The 17,710-nt window shown below is 37.1% G+C and overlaps 1 protein-coding gene across 1 annotated transcript in view; it reads left to right on the top strand.

Moving 5' to 3' along the window:
- The first annotated feature begins 11,103 nt into the window (after positions 1–11,103).
- The window catches only part of PGAP1 (post-GPI attachment to proteins inositol deacylase 1), a 128,947-nt gene continuing 122,340 nt past the window's right edge, over positions 11,104–17,710 (top strand). Inside the window, exon 1 of the mRNA XM_077154537.1 lies at positions 11,104–11,340. Coding sequence (XP_077010652.1) covers positions 11,194–11,340 — 147 coding nt within the window. The 5' untranslated portion in view covers positions 11,104–11,193. The remainder of the gene's footprint in view (positions 11,341–17,710) is intronic.

Raw genomic sequence — 17,710 nt, 5'->3', positions numbered from 1 at the left:
TAGATACATATATATACAGAGAGAGAAACTCAGGACTGCAGTACTCCATTTCTGGGTCTTAGATGTCACAGAGTTACTCAAAGTTCCAGGTAAGGATTAGCTGATAAACATATAGCTCGGCAGTACTATTTTTAATTTGTAACTTCACTTTCTATAGTATCTAGAAGACAAATGCATAAAATATAATGATAAAAGTGGATTTGGTTTCATAAAGATTAACGTGTAATTTGTAACAAGAAATACATATAAATGGGGGAACAAAGGCGTATAAGAATATAGTTTGTATGTACTATTGAAGTTAAGTTGTATCAAAGCAAATGAGAAAGCTATAAATTTGGAAAGTTAAATTTAAGCCCCATGGTAATTACAAAAAAAAAAAAAGCAGGGAATATGCAAGCTCATGGAGACAAAATTAGAATATAGGCATACCTTAGAGATAGCATGAGTTTGGTTCAAGACCACCGCAATAAAGTGAGTATCATAAAAGAAGCAAGTCACATGCACCTTAGCAAAAAATGTAAATATGCACATGCAAGAAGCTCAGAGAACACCAAACAGGATAAATAGAAAGAAAAATAATGCTAAAACTATTTTGATTACACTATCAAATGCAAAAGAAAAGGATGGGAAAGAGATTTGGGGCTGATAGGCCATCTAATTCTCCTACTACACACCTATTAAAAACTCTCACTATGAAACCCTGTTGTCTCAGGAACTGGTTATTGAGAGTGTCCGGCAAAAGAATCCATGACCTTTCTCTGGTAACAATTTGGTGACCATGAAGGGATGAATGCCTGAAACTCTGGAACCCTGGCAGAGCAAGTAGGCAAGGTAACTGAGCCTTTTGTGGCCACTGGACTGAATTTAGTCTAGAGGCTCAGCAACCAGGATTTCTCTGTTCTGCTAGCACTCCAGACTTTTGGTGCCTTAAAAAAAACTTCAAAGAGAGAAACCATCTCCAGTTCCATTTCCAGATATCTGACTAGGTGAGTGAGTCATCAGAGTAAAAGTGGATTGGGGAATAAATAGACAGTTTGAGTCTCCTTGACCTAGGCCTGGGTCACGCTTCCACAATGATCCCCTTTGCTCTGACCTCTACACCTTCTGTTTTTGCATACTATACAGGGTTTGAAGGCGTAACCTAATCCAACAATTAATTGGTATTTAATGAAATTAAGTAGTCCCATTTAAGTGTTAGCTGGTGTGTTACCTAGGTATTGTTTAATTGTTAATCAGTGTGTTAAAGCATTTAATGCCTGTTTGTTAGTTGGTGTGTTAGGTCTAGTTATTAATTGGTGTGTTATTTAAATATAATAATTGTTAAGTGTTTGTTTAAACTTGTTGATTGACATGTTCCTGCATTTGTATTGGTTACTGAGTATTGAAATTCTTTTCAAAAGGGAACCTTTGGGCTGTATTGAAAATTGGAAAGATTTTGGTTATGTCTATGAAAAACGGGTTTTATCTCTGTAACATAATCTGGCCCTCAAAATGATTTAAAATGAAAATACTACCAATACAGTTGAAATTAAAGATATTACAGTTAAAACTGTTCTTCAAAAAGGTAGAAATGGGGTAAGAAAACATATTCAATCCTTTATTTGTCACGCACAAAAGTATTTCTGCATTTCTATTTCTTATGTAGCTGATTTTCTATTTGTATCTGTATGCATTTTCAATGTATATTCTCATATCTCTGGATGGTAATAGCAAATTAATAAGAAAATTCTTAAAGAGCTCTATTTTAACTACTTAGAAATAATTAGGTGCCTGAAATAAATACATAAATTGGTACTTCTGAATTAAGAGTAAAAAGAAAGAAAACTCTTTGAATGGCAAGATTCAAAACCTTAGTTTTGTAATTTGTGTATACAAGCCTGACATTAAAAAGAAACCACCCCTGGAATTTCCTTAAGGCAGCAGCAAACTGCACCAGGGCTGCCTCTGGAAAAAGCAAAGAACTTTTCCAATGGTCCTGGTCACAGCTTTTAGTAAAATGATCTAATAATTGGAAATGTTAAAGAAGGGCATAGGAACTCTCAAAGTTCCACAAGCCAGGCTGCATTCTGTCTATGCAACCTATCACTGGTTAGGCCTATAACCTAAGGCCTAACCACGTAGGTTATAACCATAACCTAAAGCAGTTATAGGGGGAGGGCGAGGTAGAAGGATGGGGAGATGTGGTCTAGAATTATTTTCTTACTGGGCCTGGAGTTTAGAAATGGTAAGCACAAAACATGCTACAGACTAGGTTATTATGTGTGTTAATATATATTTTTTCCAATAATATCTTGCAGTGGTAACTGTAGTAATCAGATCATTATTAAAACATAAATAGCCTAACTAGACAGGTTACGCTACATGAACTAACTGAGCAATGTACCTGGTAATAAAGCTTATATAAAGTATAATAAAATTTAAAATATGCTAATGTATCAAATATATTCTATTTAAGAAATCACTAAGTTTAGTAAGAAATATAAATGGATTTTTTATAACTTGATTACCTGGATTTCAAGGAATCTGGGTTTTGGTTACTTGGCTATTTGTTACCCCAGTAGGTGAAAGAATTTGGATTTCTAGTGGTTTTGTAAATGTCAATCAGAATATTTCTGTTTGTAAACACTGTCATAAATAGAGAAAACCTAATTCTTATAGCTTCAAAGAGTTTATATACTAGTTGGAATATACTTTTACAAGGGCATAGTGTAAAACAGTAATAATGAAGGAATAAAAATGCTGAAAAATTTTAAATAGCAGATAGATAAAGAATGACCTAAGAAGACCTCATAGAAGAGATGACTCTTATAAGATCTTTAAATGTAGCATTTAAATAAATAGAACTCTGACCTAGTTTTTTAGAAGCCATAACTTGATTTTGGGAACTAACACATTCCTGGTATTATTAGGCAGTTGGGAATAATGTTGAGAAAAAATTGAGTTTTACCTGGATATAAATCCCTTAAATATAAAAAAGCTGATTTTATTTCAAACTTGGGGTTTTCTGACCTTTGAAGGTAGTGCTGAATTGGACTGACAGATTTTAGACATATTGTGAAGTAATCATTTGTGTGTTCTGAGTATAAAGAATATAAATGCCTGGCTGTGTTCCAAACCCAAGCGTAAATTTCTTCCTTCTTCCATTATTTGGTAGTACCTCTGTCTCTTCTCCCCTTTATGAATACTGTTATTGGAAGGAAGTATGCAGGTTCAAAAGCTTTGTGGATTTTGTGGTTTATCATATATTTCAAAAAAAAAAAGAAAGCTTTTGTGTTAAGCTGGGTATTCATACAAAACAAAAGTTTAGGTTTTTGCCAGTTAAAAGAATGTGGATATGTTTAAGCTCCCCTAAATTTTTGTTTGTTTTAGTTACTGGAGGCAAAAACTGTCTTTTCAACATATGGTAACCACCCTCATATTACTCATTTGTTGTACACAGGAAAAAGGAATCATGCTATCTGGTGTGGGAATTGGGAAATCTAGTTATTTTCTAGAATTGATTTCACTAAGCTATACCGGTCTTAATGCCCTACCCTTCCACCATTTTGATAAGCTTATTTCATCTTTAAAAAAAAATATCCTAAATATGTAATAGGTTGGCTCATAAAAGCTAAAATTTGTTCCACTCAATTGGCTTAAAGCCCTTTCTCAAACTTGGTAGTTGTACCTTCTAGAGCCTTATATGAAATAGGCATCCAATAGATATTTGATTTCAATTTATTTGAAAATTTAATTCTGATTCTACAGATTATCATCATAAAATCTTACCTTTTCTTTGATGCTTCAAAGCTTAAAAAGAAAATGAGAAAGCATAATGCCAGCAACTCCGTGGCTTCTAGCTCTGTTTCCAAGGAAACAGAGAATAAAAGATCATCAAAAACAAAATAAGGATTTTCAACCTAATTATCCTTTTTTCAACAGTCTATTCTCCATTGCTGCAAAATGAAAGGCAACATAGCCTCAGTCTGGCAACTCAGATTTTTAAATCTGTTTGTGCTGTCACTTTCTATCAAAACTAGGTAAACAATTTAATCTCTTGGGTTGTATGCTGGTTTGCTTGTAGAGAGAGAGCAAAATTCCTTCACAAGGGTGAAGAATATCTTCTGAATATAAAACAGAATATATTAAACAATACCCTATACTTTAAATATTTTAGCTACATTTGCTATGAAATTCAAAATTTGTGACGTCCAAATACATTTTTATTGAAAGCACTAATAGAAAAGGTAGACTATTGACTGTGAAACAATTTTTTTTTTACATGGGCAGGCTCCCTGAATCAAACCCAGGTCTACGGCATGGCAGGCAAGATCTACCACTAAGCCACCATTGCCTGCCCAGAAACAACTTTTAATACTTGAAAAAGATTTTGAAAAAGAATTGGAGAATAGAATGTTAGTTTAAAAACTAGCTTGGCAGAGATTTTATGTTAAAGTAAACTTCAACAATATGTGAAACAAACATGTATTTGACTTGAGAAGGGTAAGGCAAATAGGAAAAGGTAGTGAGTTTGGCCTAAAGCAAAATTTGCTATTAATTAAAATTAACAGCAAAGTGTGGAACTTGATGAGGCCTAGTGAAATATTAGTGAAGGATGTGGAAGTAAAGTGTCCTCATCCAAATATTAAGGAGGTTGGACTAAATCTAAGGTTGGCAAACTTTCTGTAAAGGGTCAGATGATAAATACTGTAGGCTATAAGGTCTCATTGCAACAATTCAACTACTCAACTCTGCTATTATAGCACATTATCTATGGATAATATGTAAACAAATGAGCCTGGCACCAATAAAACTTCACTTATAAAAACAGGTTGCAGGGAAGATTTGGCCTGCTGGCCATAATTTACTGACTCCTTGCACAGAAGATCTCTAATTTAGCATTCTAGACCCAATATGCTATGTATGTGAGTGTCAACATTAGCTGACATGGATTTTCTGATTTTCCAAACTCATTAGATATTGGTCAAGAAATGTGATTAGTGATGAGATTAGCAGATAAACTTAGGCTTTAAATATAATTCAGACTTTAGTTAAATGAACCAGAGTTCAATTTAGTATGATTGTTCATATGTGAAACATTGTTACATTGTTTGATGTGGTATTATGATTAATTTCATTAATAGAGTCATTTAAATAATTTAAAAATATATTTTATGAAGCTTGTTCAAACATATATGGATACAGAAAATCTCTCTAATGAACTTTAGTGCAATATAAATGCTATTGATTTTTAAGAATCTTAAGTATCCTTTTAAGATGATCCCAGTAGGCTAGGGACTAAAGTAATAGTCATTCAAATGTTAGAACATTTATAGAATGGTGTCAGATAGCTGAGCCTGCACAACATTCTGTTTACATTTCTTACTATATTAGTGTCTCATCTACAAAATTCTTAATGTATACTTTCCCTGGTTCTGATGTAAGGCCACTGAGGAAAAAAAAAAATCAGATTTTCTTAGATTTTACACTAAAAAGATAGCTAGCAAATGATTTCCATTATACTTGAGGGACAAATGCCTCCTTAAGATGCAATTTCAGTAAAAAAGAAAATAACTGGAAACAAATTGACATTTCCTGGAAGAATTGTTTTGGTTATTGTTTTAGTTTCCTAGGCTACTGAAGCAAATATCATGCAATGAGATGGCTTAAACAATGGGAATTTAATGGCTCATGGTTTTGAGGCCAGGAAAAAGTCCAAATTGAAGCATCGTCAAGGTGATGCTTTCTCCCTGAAGACACTGGGAGCTGTCTGCTAATGATCCATCATCCTGGGCTGCTCTTCACATGGCAGCATTTCCTGGTCACTCTTCTGTGTTCCATTGACCTTCAGCTTCTTACTTCCTGTGGTTTCACTCTCTCTGTTTGAATGTCATTCTGCTTATAAAGGACTCCAGTAATATTATGACCCATCCTGGTTGTAGTAGACCACACCTTAACTGAAATAACCTCACCAAAAGGTCCTACTTGCCATGGGTAAGTAACTTCCACAGGAATTATCTGGGATACACATGTTTATCTGGGATACATTGCTTCCAAACTACCACAGGTATTTTGTTTTCATTGATTAGTTAGCTTTTTAATGCTGAATTACTTAGGATCTGGTAAGAAGCAGGAGTCTCCAAGGAGTTCAAACTCAGAAATAAATCTTTCCCAGCTAATAACATAATGTAAGGAGGTCTGGTTCAGTATTTTACCTCTGACTGACTATTTTTATGATTTGGGAAGTTACTTAATTTCTTTGAGCCTCAGTTTACTCATTTGCAAAATGGGAAAAATAATTCTACCCTGTGGATTGTTGGGAAGATTGCAGCTATTTGTGTAAAGCAGTTGGTGTAAAATAGACAGTGAAAAAAAAGTAGCTATTATTACTATGAACTTCGTAGGCCTTGCCTATTTAGAAAAATAATGCTTGCCCTTTTTTTTTTATTTTCCTGGGACCAAAAGGGAAAATGAGCAGTTCATTGAACACAGTGATTTTTATATGAATCATCTTTCTGTCAAAGGAGCTAGCACAGTATATTACACAAAATAGAAATACAGAAACGTTTACTTAATGAAAAATAAGTGTGAGGTCTAAAAGAGAGATTAATGTACTTGCAGGCAGCAGAAAGGTAGTACAAGCATTTTCTCAGGAGCTAGGGAGCCCCTCCAAGGGAGGCATATTTTAGTGAAGGGATAGAGTTTCTGTGGGCAGTTGATTTTGAACTGTTTGGTGGGTTTCCTAAAGTTGTGTGACCTTTTCCCTCTCTGCTATTGCAAGGACGGGTGCAGTACCTATAGTTGCTGTTGCACCTCTCAAGAACTCTCTATTGGACAGTTACCTTCTGCCAAAGCTATACTTCAAAGCCCTCGAGAAATGAAATACCTGAGTGTTGCAGAGGCCAGTGGTGAAGTGAGTACTCTGAAACGTTCCTGGCTATACTGTTCTCAAAACCCTCAATTCAAATGGTCACATTACCTGAAGTCCAGGAGCTCCCTTGTGAGAGGTTCTGTGTGATTAATAACCATTTGGTTCTTTGAACAGAAAGGTTCTTTGAACAGCAAGGAGTCTGTCTCGGAGGGGCTAGCCTGATTCTCAGTCTTCTGTTATTTCTCTTTCTGTGTCTTGTGAGTGGGTCACATGGCTTTAGGTGGCCATGTAGGTGCTGATGCCTGTGTCTGCACAATCTAGCTCAAAAGTTCTTACTCATTGTTCCTGACTTGTACATTCTCTTACCCTGCTGTCTATCTAGATGGAAGGTGGTATACCCTCCTTCTGTCTTATAACTGGTGCTGAGATGGTCCCTTCAAGCAGTCAGTGAAAAGAATCCAAAAATAGAGGTCATATTGACTACAGATACTGAAGAGGTGGCAGGTACAAAAGCAGAGTAAGGAGCAAAAGAAGGTTAGGATCCAAATCAACACTAGTCTGAACAGAGGAACAGGAGAGACCCAGAGTCTAAAGAATAGAGCACAGATAAGAGCTGGTAGGAGCTGGCAGAGAGACAGCAATGAGGAACTAAAAATGGTTAACTTGGCTACAGAGCATTCTGTTGTGGTCAGGTGCTGGCATCTCTCAGAGCCCCAAGCTATGCTGCTATGGACCTGCCTGTCACCTTTCCTCAATCATCTACATCTTCATCCTACAATTAGGGAGCACTCATGGGTAAAGAGTGCTGACATGACATGTAAAAGTAGGTGATAGCCTTGGAGGATTATCAGTTTTCATAACAGTGGGTAACCAGTGTAAATTCTATATAAATCCAATCCTTGAAGCATTTTCAGTTTACTCAGAAATCCAATGATTCTTGTTCTCAGAAAAGAGAAAGTATAAAAAGATAGAGGCACTGCCAAAATGATAGTTTACTGAGGAGTAATTAATAGCCAGTCTCATTTTGAGGGAGAGCAGAAGAGGAGAAGAGAGTAGAATAAGATAACTGTGTCATGCAGAGCACAGTGTACTTAGGAAAAATGCAGCAAGAAGAAGGAAAAGAGGGAAATGGAAAGAACCAGAAGAGGAGAAGCAGAAAGCAACATAAATTTGAAGGAAAAGAAGAAAATGTAGCAATAGATTTTTGCTGCAGAAGTCTGAGAGCTCCCAGCAGCAAGCATAGCAATAAGGCCCACGAAATTTTAAGGACAACAATCTGCTAGCAGGACTCAATGGAGAAGTCACTGTGGAACAACACAGGACTAGGAAGAATAACTGAGGCATGGACTCCACATGCCCCCGACTCCTGAGCTGTTGTAACTCTCTGTAGGAGGAGACCTAAACAACATTCACATCCAACTCCCTCTAGAAGGGTGCTCCTTAAACTTTTGCATAAACCAGACTCACCTGGAGGACATGTGAAAACACAGATTATTTGCCCACACGTAAAGATTCTTCTTTATTCAGTCTCGGGTGGGACTGAAAACTTGCATTTCTAGCAGATTCCCAGGTGATGCCAATGCTGCTGGTTTGGGGATCACACTATGAGACCCGCTGCTCTAGAATTAAGATAGAGGATATTAGTGATTCCTTCTATACAATTTTTTTTAAAGCCCAAATCAAGAACTGTAGTTTAGACTATTTAAAGTATCTAAATCTGGGTAAACCTTGTCTACTAGTCTGTCTCTTAATGCAGTGGGTAAGAATACGAACTCCAGAGTCAGACAGACCTGGTGTGATACCACTTTATAGCAGTATGCCTTTGGGCAAGTTATTTAACACTTCCATAATCTATTTTCCTCATCTATAAAATTAGAATATAGTACTAGCCCAATTGTGTTACTGGAAAGATTAAATGAGTGATGCATGTACAAGGATTTAGTATAGTATTATGGCACATGGTAAATGTAGCAGGCATTTGTTTTTGGCAACCCAGCATCCATCTCCCCTATTTGTGTACCCACTCCAATTATCTCTCCACTATTGTGTACAGCTTTTTAAAATCTGAATCTTATGAACAAAGCTGAGATAATAATCTACTATTTGGATACTCCCAATTTTCCATGGAAACCATTTCATCCTAGAGCAGGTGATTAATAGGCAAAAGTATAAGTATGCATATATTACCTTTATGGAAATGTTTAGTCCCTGAGTATTCACTCCAGTGATTACTACAGAGGGAGAAAGATAGCTCCAGAGACTTCCTGAGTGAATTAATTAATTTTCAATTGCAATATTATTCAGGATCCTGTATTCATAGCACTGTGCTAGAAATGCTGTGAGGGAAGCAAAGGATTTCTATCCTTTTTTGATAAAAAGGTGAATCTAGCTGATAGGATGAATGTAATTTTTCATCATCTGAAAACTCAATAAAGATTATTTGGGAGGAGAATGACTTTGATTTTTAATAAAATGGAAATAAATGACCAGTTTCAATTCTATTCTGTTAGAGGATGCACCTATGGTAATTGAGAAATGTTTGGGTTAATTATTTTCCTTAAATATATCATAAGGGAAAACTGGGCCAAGGCCTCAAGGCTAGTTTCTATGCTATAGTCTTTTAGGGAAATTAAAACCTTTGCCCCCTGCATCCAATATGTGCCTCTTCATCCCTTAAGAAGACAAGCTCTGAAATGATTCCATTGAATAAGTACACTCTCCAGGGACACTCAAGTGGGCTATGTGACCAAAGCCTTGGAGGTTTTTTTTAATGTCTCCTCTTTTTTTTGTTTGTATGCTGTGTGGTGGGGCCACATTTCATTAATTTTTCATGTGATTAGCCCGTTATTGCAGCACCATTTGTTAGTTTTTGTTGTTGTTTGTTTGTTTTGCTTGTTTTTTGGGAAGTGCATGGACTAGGAATCGAACACACCTCTCCCGCATGGCAGGAGAGAATTCTACCACTAAACTAGCTGCCCTTGCACCCCCTGGATGTTTTCTTGATCTAAATATCAGAGTGTTGCACAAGATAAACTATAAGCTTCCTTTTAATGTAAAATTCTGATATTATGTACCATACCCAAACTTCTTGCTTATAAAAAATAAAGGAAAATCAGCCCAAGTGAAATAAAATTCGGTCAGTGCGAAAAACAATTCTAAGAATTCTGCAATTAGCTACCCACCACACACCCCAACTGTTGCTGATTCAGCTTTTCAGAGCGAATACCTTGTCATACCTCCTATCAGTCCATTGTTTTGAAGCTGCTACACGTGATCATAAAAGATTTTTTGAGCTGCTTTTTATCCAGTCCTTTGTGCAAAACCAAACTGAAAGTAATGAAAAGGAATTAAGTAACTGGACTGTCTGAGTGGAAGCTTGAGCTAAATTGCCTCCTCACGTTAATATAAAAGCAATTACCGAAGAGGTTGAGGTTCTGGGGGAGAAAGCCAAGTTACTATCAACCTTATCACGAAGAAACCTGTTGGTGATCGCACTGTTAATGGGAATTTTGATAACGTTTTTAAAAGAGTAAAGGTTCTTTTCCTGATTTAGGCTTTCATCTTGTACCAAGACCTGAACTTTGTCGACCTGCTTATGTTTTTTATGAATTGGTGCTTTTAAGCGGTGTTGACTACTATGCCAAAATCTGCGATCAAAGTGGGGCGGGGAGCCATTTGCTCCCTCTTCAAACCAACCGGTCCAGACAGCTGCGAATGCACCGCTGGGAAAACCGAAACTGCGGAGGCCTGAGGCGTTTCAAAATTAAACCGGAAAGGATTTTAAACTGTTGCAGAGAGGTGTTTGCGATGTGACAACTGATGGCTCTGGGCTCTGATGTCTCCTCTCCTCTCGCCCAGTCGGCTCATCATCATAATTGCCTCTCAGCACCGTTCATCCCACCTCTCTAGGTTAACCCATCCAAGACCCGGTCTAAACATTACCGCCTGTTCCCCTCCAGGACTCCCGCGCCTGGCCCATCCCTGTGTCTTCCCTCTGCTCTTCTTTCCCTCAATCCTGCCTCTCATTGCCTTTCCCTTCGCCTTCCTCCTTTTTCCTCTCCTTGCCTCCCCCTTTTTCCGTTCACTCTCCTGCGCAGCCCACCCCTCTTTTCCTTTTTTCTTTCCTCAGATTCACACTCCGGCTGCAAACGCTCTCTCTCAGCTCACTGAGAAACCGACAGGGGGCGCCACGGCCCGGCCGCACGCAGGCGCACTCTGCGACCGACGCGCTGGCAGGCCTCGCGTCCGCGCAGGCGCGCGATGCTCAGGCTCGGCTCCCTCCCGGAGTCCCAAGGTTTTCTTGATTGTTCACTCTCGGTTCCTGGCCGCGCGGCGGCGGCACCATGTTTCTTCATTCGGTCAACCTCTGGAACCTGGCGTTTTATGTCTTTATGGTCTTTATGGCGACCCTGGGACTGTGGGATGTCTTTTTCGGTTTCGAGGAGAACAAGTGCAGTATGAGCTACATGTTCGAATACCCGGAGTATCAGGTAAGGTTCCGCCCTCTCCTCACCTGGGCGCTCCGAGACTGGGGTTCCTTCTGTGGGTTCCTTCCACCTCAGCTCCTTGCACTTCTCTGGTCCCCTTATCTCAACCTTGCCTCTGTTTTCTCCGCCCCGGAAGAGTCTGCAGATCGCTACTATTCCCTCACCTCCCCTTAGTGTCCTCTCTTTACAGTCGAGTCCCCAAAGCATCCTTCTCACCCCCGCCTCCACCCCACCCCGTAGTTATTCCTGGGTCTCTCCGGCCCCAAATCTCGAACTCAGGCGTTTCAGATTGACCGGTCCAGCCCTTTATCCCAGAGAGGCAGCCCCAGCCTTTCTACCTAACCCGAGATGTCTTCTTCGCTTTACAGGTGCCACCCCTGTACTCTCCTTTGAATCCACTCATCTACTTCCTTCTCCTCCCGTCCTGTGATTTGCGCGTCAGCGTTTGCTTTTCTAGAAAGGGATTGAGCTTCTGCAGAGTGTGTATTGGCTAGTTTCCAAGGGTGCCTTAGACCTCAAGAGTTTTATCTGTGGTGAAAGACTAACCCGATGGATAATTAAATCGTAAACTATTTAGGTTCCTACTTTCAAGATTTTGTGGCTCTTCGGGTTTTATAGGCTATGAGTCGGTGCAAGTGCATGCTTGCCCGTGTTTATCCACGTCGCCGAGTAGCCGATCCTCTTACCAGTTGCATACAAAATCTATTTCGTGGTATTATTTTTGTTCACTCACGCTCTCGCTCGCCCTCGCGCCCCCCCCCCCCACTATCACGCTGCGCCACCCTGTTGAATATTTTCAATCACAGTTGCTTCATTCGTTCTGCATAGTATAGAATCTCATTCATGACCACTTGTAAAAAGTGGTGGTGACAGGTTATACAACAAATAAATTTCTCGCGAATGCTTTTTGGATTTCTAAATGCATCTCTTAATTATGAAATACCTCTTATGTAAGTTTAAATTCCATTTGTTTCGATATCCTTATCTTGGTTTTACAGCAGTTGTGAATGAAATATTTGAAACCAGATTCTATTAAAGGAGAACATTTTTAAAAGAATTTTTATTAATAAAACCAATCAACATACAATATGAACATTCTTTTTTTCATCACATAGTTGTATATTCATCATCATAATCATTTCTTAGAACATTTGCATCAATTCAGAGAAAGAAAAAGAAAACAGAAAAAAAATTCATGCATACCATACCCCTTACCCCTCCCTTTCATTTATTACTCAGATTTCAATCTACTAAATTTATTTTAACATTTGTTCCCCCTATTATTTATTTATTTTTAATCCATATGTTTTACATATCTGTCCATAAGGTAGATAAAAGAAGCATCAGACACAAGGTTTTCACAATCACACAGTCACATTGCAAAAGCTGTATCATTGTACAATCATCTTCAAGAAACATGACTAATGGAGCATAGCTCTACATTTTCAGGCAGTTCCCTCCAGCCTCTCTGTTATGCCTTAACTAAAAAGGTGATATCTATTTAATGCATAAGAATAACCTCTAGGATAACGTGTTGACTCTGTTTGGAATCTCTCAGCCATTGACACTTTATCTCATTTCTCTCTTCCCCTTTTTGGTCAAGAAGGTTTTCTCAATCCCTTGATGCTGAGTGGAGCTCATTCTAGGATTTCTGTGCCACGTTGCCAGGAAAGTCCACACCCCTGGTAGTCATGTCCCACGTAGAAAGGGAGAGGGCAGTGAGTTTGCTTGTTGTGTTGGCTGAGAGAGAGAGGCCACATCTGAGCAACAAAAGAGGTTCTCTTGGGTGTGACTCTTGGGCCTAATTTTAACTAGACTTAGCCTATCCTTTGTGGGGTTAAGTTTCATAGGAACAAACCCCAAGATTGGGGGCTCAGCCTATTGCTTTGGTTGTCCCCACTGCTTGTGAGAATATCAAGAATTTGAAAACATTTTAATGGGACACTGTTATCTCTTAATTTTTAAGCAAATATGCTGGTTTATGTTTGTTGAGGCCATATAGTTAAATACATGGGCTCTTAGGTTTATTTTTTTTTAACTGAAAGTACTAAAACCCTTGTATTCTCCTTTCATTTTCTATGGTTTAATTACTAAGAAAATACTCAATAGACTGAAGTAGGTCACTTTAGTTTTAAGCTGCACTGAGTAGAGGCTAAAAAAAAATTATTGTGAAACAGTAATTCCCATGTATTTTTAGATTGCCCTAATCCTTGAAGCTATTTTAATATTTTCAGTAGTAGAAATTACTTTCCTTAGTGTTGGGAAGAAAGCATATGGATCTACAGATGCATTTCTTACCTCATAAAATTGGCTTGAAAGACAGAAAATTAGTGTAGCTAATAAAAAAGAACTATTTGGCTTTTTTGTTATTGAGTAGTTCGTATTTAGTCTTTTTGGTTCAGATTGCCTGACTTGGGTTTTACATTTCTGATAGTAATTTGTTAGTACAGCAATAACTATAGTGGCAGAGGTTTTCTTTTGTTTTTGTATGGGCAGGCACCGGGAACCAAACCCAGGTCTCTGGCATGGCAGCCAAGAACTCTGCCTCCTGAGTCACCGTGGCCCACACTTGGCGGAGGTTTTGAACCATATTTTTGATAGATTTTATTTTTATGACGTAATAAGCTGTGTTAATTCATTACAGTATTTATAGTTAACTCTTTTTTTTATTAATTAAAGAAAAAAGAAATTAACACAACATTTAGAAATCATTCCATTCTACATATGCAATCAGTAATTCTTAACATCATCACATAGATGCATGATCATCATTTCTTAGTACATTTGCATCGATTTAGGAAAAGAACTAGCAAAACAACAGAAAAAGATATAGAATGTTAATATAGAGAAAAAAATAAAAATAATAATAATAGTAAAAAAAGAAAAGGAAAAAGAAAAAAAAAGACACAAACAAACAAACAGACAAACAAAAAAAATCTATAGCTCAGATGCAGCTTCATTCAGTGTTTTAACATGATTACTTTACAATTAGGTATTATTGTGCTGTCCACTTTTGAGTTTTTGTATCTAGTCCTGTTGCACAGTCTGTATCCCTTCAGCTCCAATTACCCATTATCTTACCCTGTTTCTAACTCCTGCTGGTCTCTGTTACCAATGACATATTCCAAGTTTGTATTTAACTCTCAATCTTTTTATTTTGCATACCAGATTGTAATATTTTACAAATATCCTGCCTGTAGAAAGGAGTCATTTTGAATATGGTCAAAGGTCACATACACATTGGGCGAGCCCCACACCTCCATGGAGATAATCTGATCAAAAGTTTCCAGCATACAGTATTGAATTAGGATTAAAAATAACAGCTGCCTCCAGAAGATTGGATCAGAATTAAAATATGGCTTTTTTGGGGGTACATGATGCTTTTAAACTGACACACTAACTTTTTTTTTTAACATTATTTATTATGAGATATATATACAAAACAATGCATTTTAAAGTATATTTTAACAAGTAGTTATAGAATAGATTTCAAAATTGGTATGGATTACAATTCCATATTTTCAGATTTTTCCTTCTAACTGCTCCAAGATACTGGAGACTAAAAAGAAATCTCAGTATAATGATTCGGTAGTCATGCTCATTTGTTAAATCCTAACTGCTCTGTTATAACCCTTCGTTCTCCTTTGAACCTTCTCCCAATCTTTAGGGATATCTGGGCTCTGCCCATTCCAACCTTTTCATGTTGAAAAGACACCGACACACTAACTTTTAATGATATTTTATAGATAGCTCCCTAATTGTTCATAGATTGAGATCAGTATTAGGTATGTCTTAGTCATTAAAATTTCTTCTTAATGCTTTTCTTCTTTTTGAGTGCTCATTTGCATATTCTCTAGCAGACCAGCAGAGGAAATGAAAAGGGTTGAAATAGTCAATCTTATTCTCCTTTTTTATTTTTTAATAAAAGGTGAGACAGATATTTGAAACTGTTTTAAAAAATGAAATTTTGAATTTAAAATTGTTTCTATTCATCTTCTATCTCTGGTTTGTTAGATTGGATTATTCAGAGTAAATTGACCATCTCAAGAACGTATCTCAGACCTACCAAGTAAAATACACATGATTCTTTAAAGCTTGTTACCTTATTATGACAGTAAGGTAGAGCTTTTATTTGGCACAATTGGTAGAGCTTTTATTTTACCCAAATCGTAGAATTTGAGAAGAAACATCTTAGGTGTTTTTTCCTATATAGTAATTTCTTTGGTTGTTTGCAAATATGTGACCCAGTGGTTATTCTCTGAAAGGAAATATTGATATTGGGCATTATGAATCATATACTGAGTTATTAGTAAGTCATTTATTGGATGATTATTCCGTGTCAGGTATTTCTAGATACTGTGTATCCATGAGAAGGAATTAGAGATAAATCAGACCTTCAGCCTTTAATTTATGTCCTTATAGTAAAATAGGGGAGACAGGAATGTAATAGGTAGTTTCAGTACAATGTGATCAATATTATAATACCACTGTATTAGAATGTCTGCAAGGCTCTTCACAAGGGAGCAAGACCTCCCTTGCTCCCTTGTGAGCTGATGTAATGATTTGAGAAGATGTAGTGAATTGAGCCATGGATGGTGTTATAGTTCATGAAGTGCAGAAGCCAGGAAGTGGCAGTCATATATTGAAGGTGGGCACCAGGACACATTGCATAAGTAGTATGTATAGTAGGTTACCATTTATGTAGAGAGAAAATCTGTGAACATAACTTTTGTATATATATAAAGTATTTATGGAGGGACGCACAAGTAACCTATAACGTTAGTTGCCTTCTGGAGAATGGAAACTAGAAGGCTGAAGGACAAGGAATAGGAGAGAGCCTTATATATGTATATAATCTTGAATTTTGAAACATAATGAAAAATAAAGTTTAAAACATTGCATGTGTGAAGTTATAAGGAAGTAGGTAAGAATAACTGGAGCCAAATTTTTTTATTTTTTTTAATTTTATTTTTTTGGAGACATTGTTTTTTACATGGGCAAGCACTGGGAATCGAACCTGGGTCTCTGGCATGGCAGGTGCCTGCTGAGCCACCGTGGCCCACCCTGAAGACAAATTTTAAAGGAACTTTTTCAAGCATTTTTTTTAAAATCCAAATTTAGTGAGGAAATACACAAGATTTGCATTTTAGCAAAGTATTTCTTGTAGTATTATGAACTGTGGATTATAGCAATGAGATAATGATAGAGAGAGGGACTAGTCTGAAAGATTCAGTTGTCCCTAGGTCTTTTTCTCAAATTGGAGCACTCCAGGGTATTCTTAGGAGCGAGTTGGGCAAGGGACTGAGAGCTCTTTGTAAATCCTTAAAGCTGTCCGTATCCATTTTGATCTTTTTTTTTCTTTTTGGTTAGTTACAGAGATTTTGTTCTCTTTTTCTGCCGTTTTAATTTGCAATTAAAAGATAATTTTCATAAAATGAAGACTTTTTCTTAAAGTTAAAGAAAAATGAACGCATATTTTTCTAGCACTAAGGAGTTTGTTAGAATGTCTTTTGAAGGATATCTTGGTTAGAGTTGAGGAGGACCTGTACTAAGGCAGAGTCAAGGGAGGGTAATGAATAGCAGGGGCAGGATTGTGGAGATGATATTTAAGTGTAAAGGTAATTGATCTTAATGATTGATCTTAATGATCTTTTGTGTTTTTTTTTGTTTTTTTTTTTACATGGGCAGGCACTGGGAATCGAACCCAGGTCCTCGGGCATGGCAGGCAAGCACTCTTACCTGCTGAGCCACCATGGCCCGCCCGATCTTTTTTTTTTTTTATTTTGGAGGGGAGGGCTACTCATTTAAAATAATATGTGTGAAATAGTCAGTCTAAAATATATTGGTGTCCTTTTGCTGTAAATGCTTTTAAGTCCTTGACCTGCTTTCCCATTAGCATCCATTTTGTATGTCTATACCTTTTATGTCCTCAGTTGGTCAGTTTACGCTTCATGTCCCTTTCCTGCCAACAGCTACCAACTTGCACTCTGTCTAGAAATGCAGTTTTTCCATTTGCCTACAGTGCCCACCTTTGCTGCCTCCTGTTTCTGTTTTCTCCCTCTTTCTTCCATTTCTGTACTTTTTGCTACTCCATATTAAATGTATTCGTATTTTTTTAATTTACTTTTTTCTCTTGCTACAAAATCATTTTAATAACGTATCATAATGCTATTTAGAATATATTCTTTTGCTTGATTTCTGTTTCTAAAGAGAATTAAATATTTTTTGATGTATTTTATAATTTTCCTATTCTTCTGAGTTAATTTTCAGATAGTTCAAAACACTATTTAGTTACTGTACTAAAAAGACTATTGCTATACATGTACTGTTATATGAAATTCTGGCTAAATGTGAGGAGGAGAAAAAAGGTTCT

This window comes from Tamandua tetradactyla, chromosome 3, assembly GCF_023851605.1.
Source record: "Tamandua tetradactyla isolate mTamTet1 chromosome 3, mTamTet1.pri, whole genome shotgun sequence".
Taxonomy (NCBI): Eukaryota; Metazoa; Chordata; class Mammalia; order Pilosa; family Myrmecophagidae; genus Tamandua; species Tamandua tetradactyla.
This window is presented reverse-complemented; position numbering and strand designations above follow the sequence as displayed.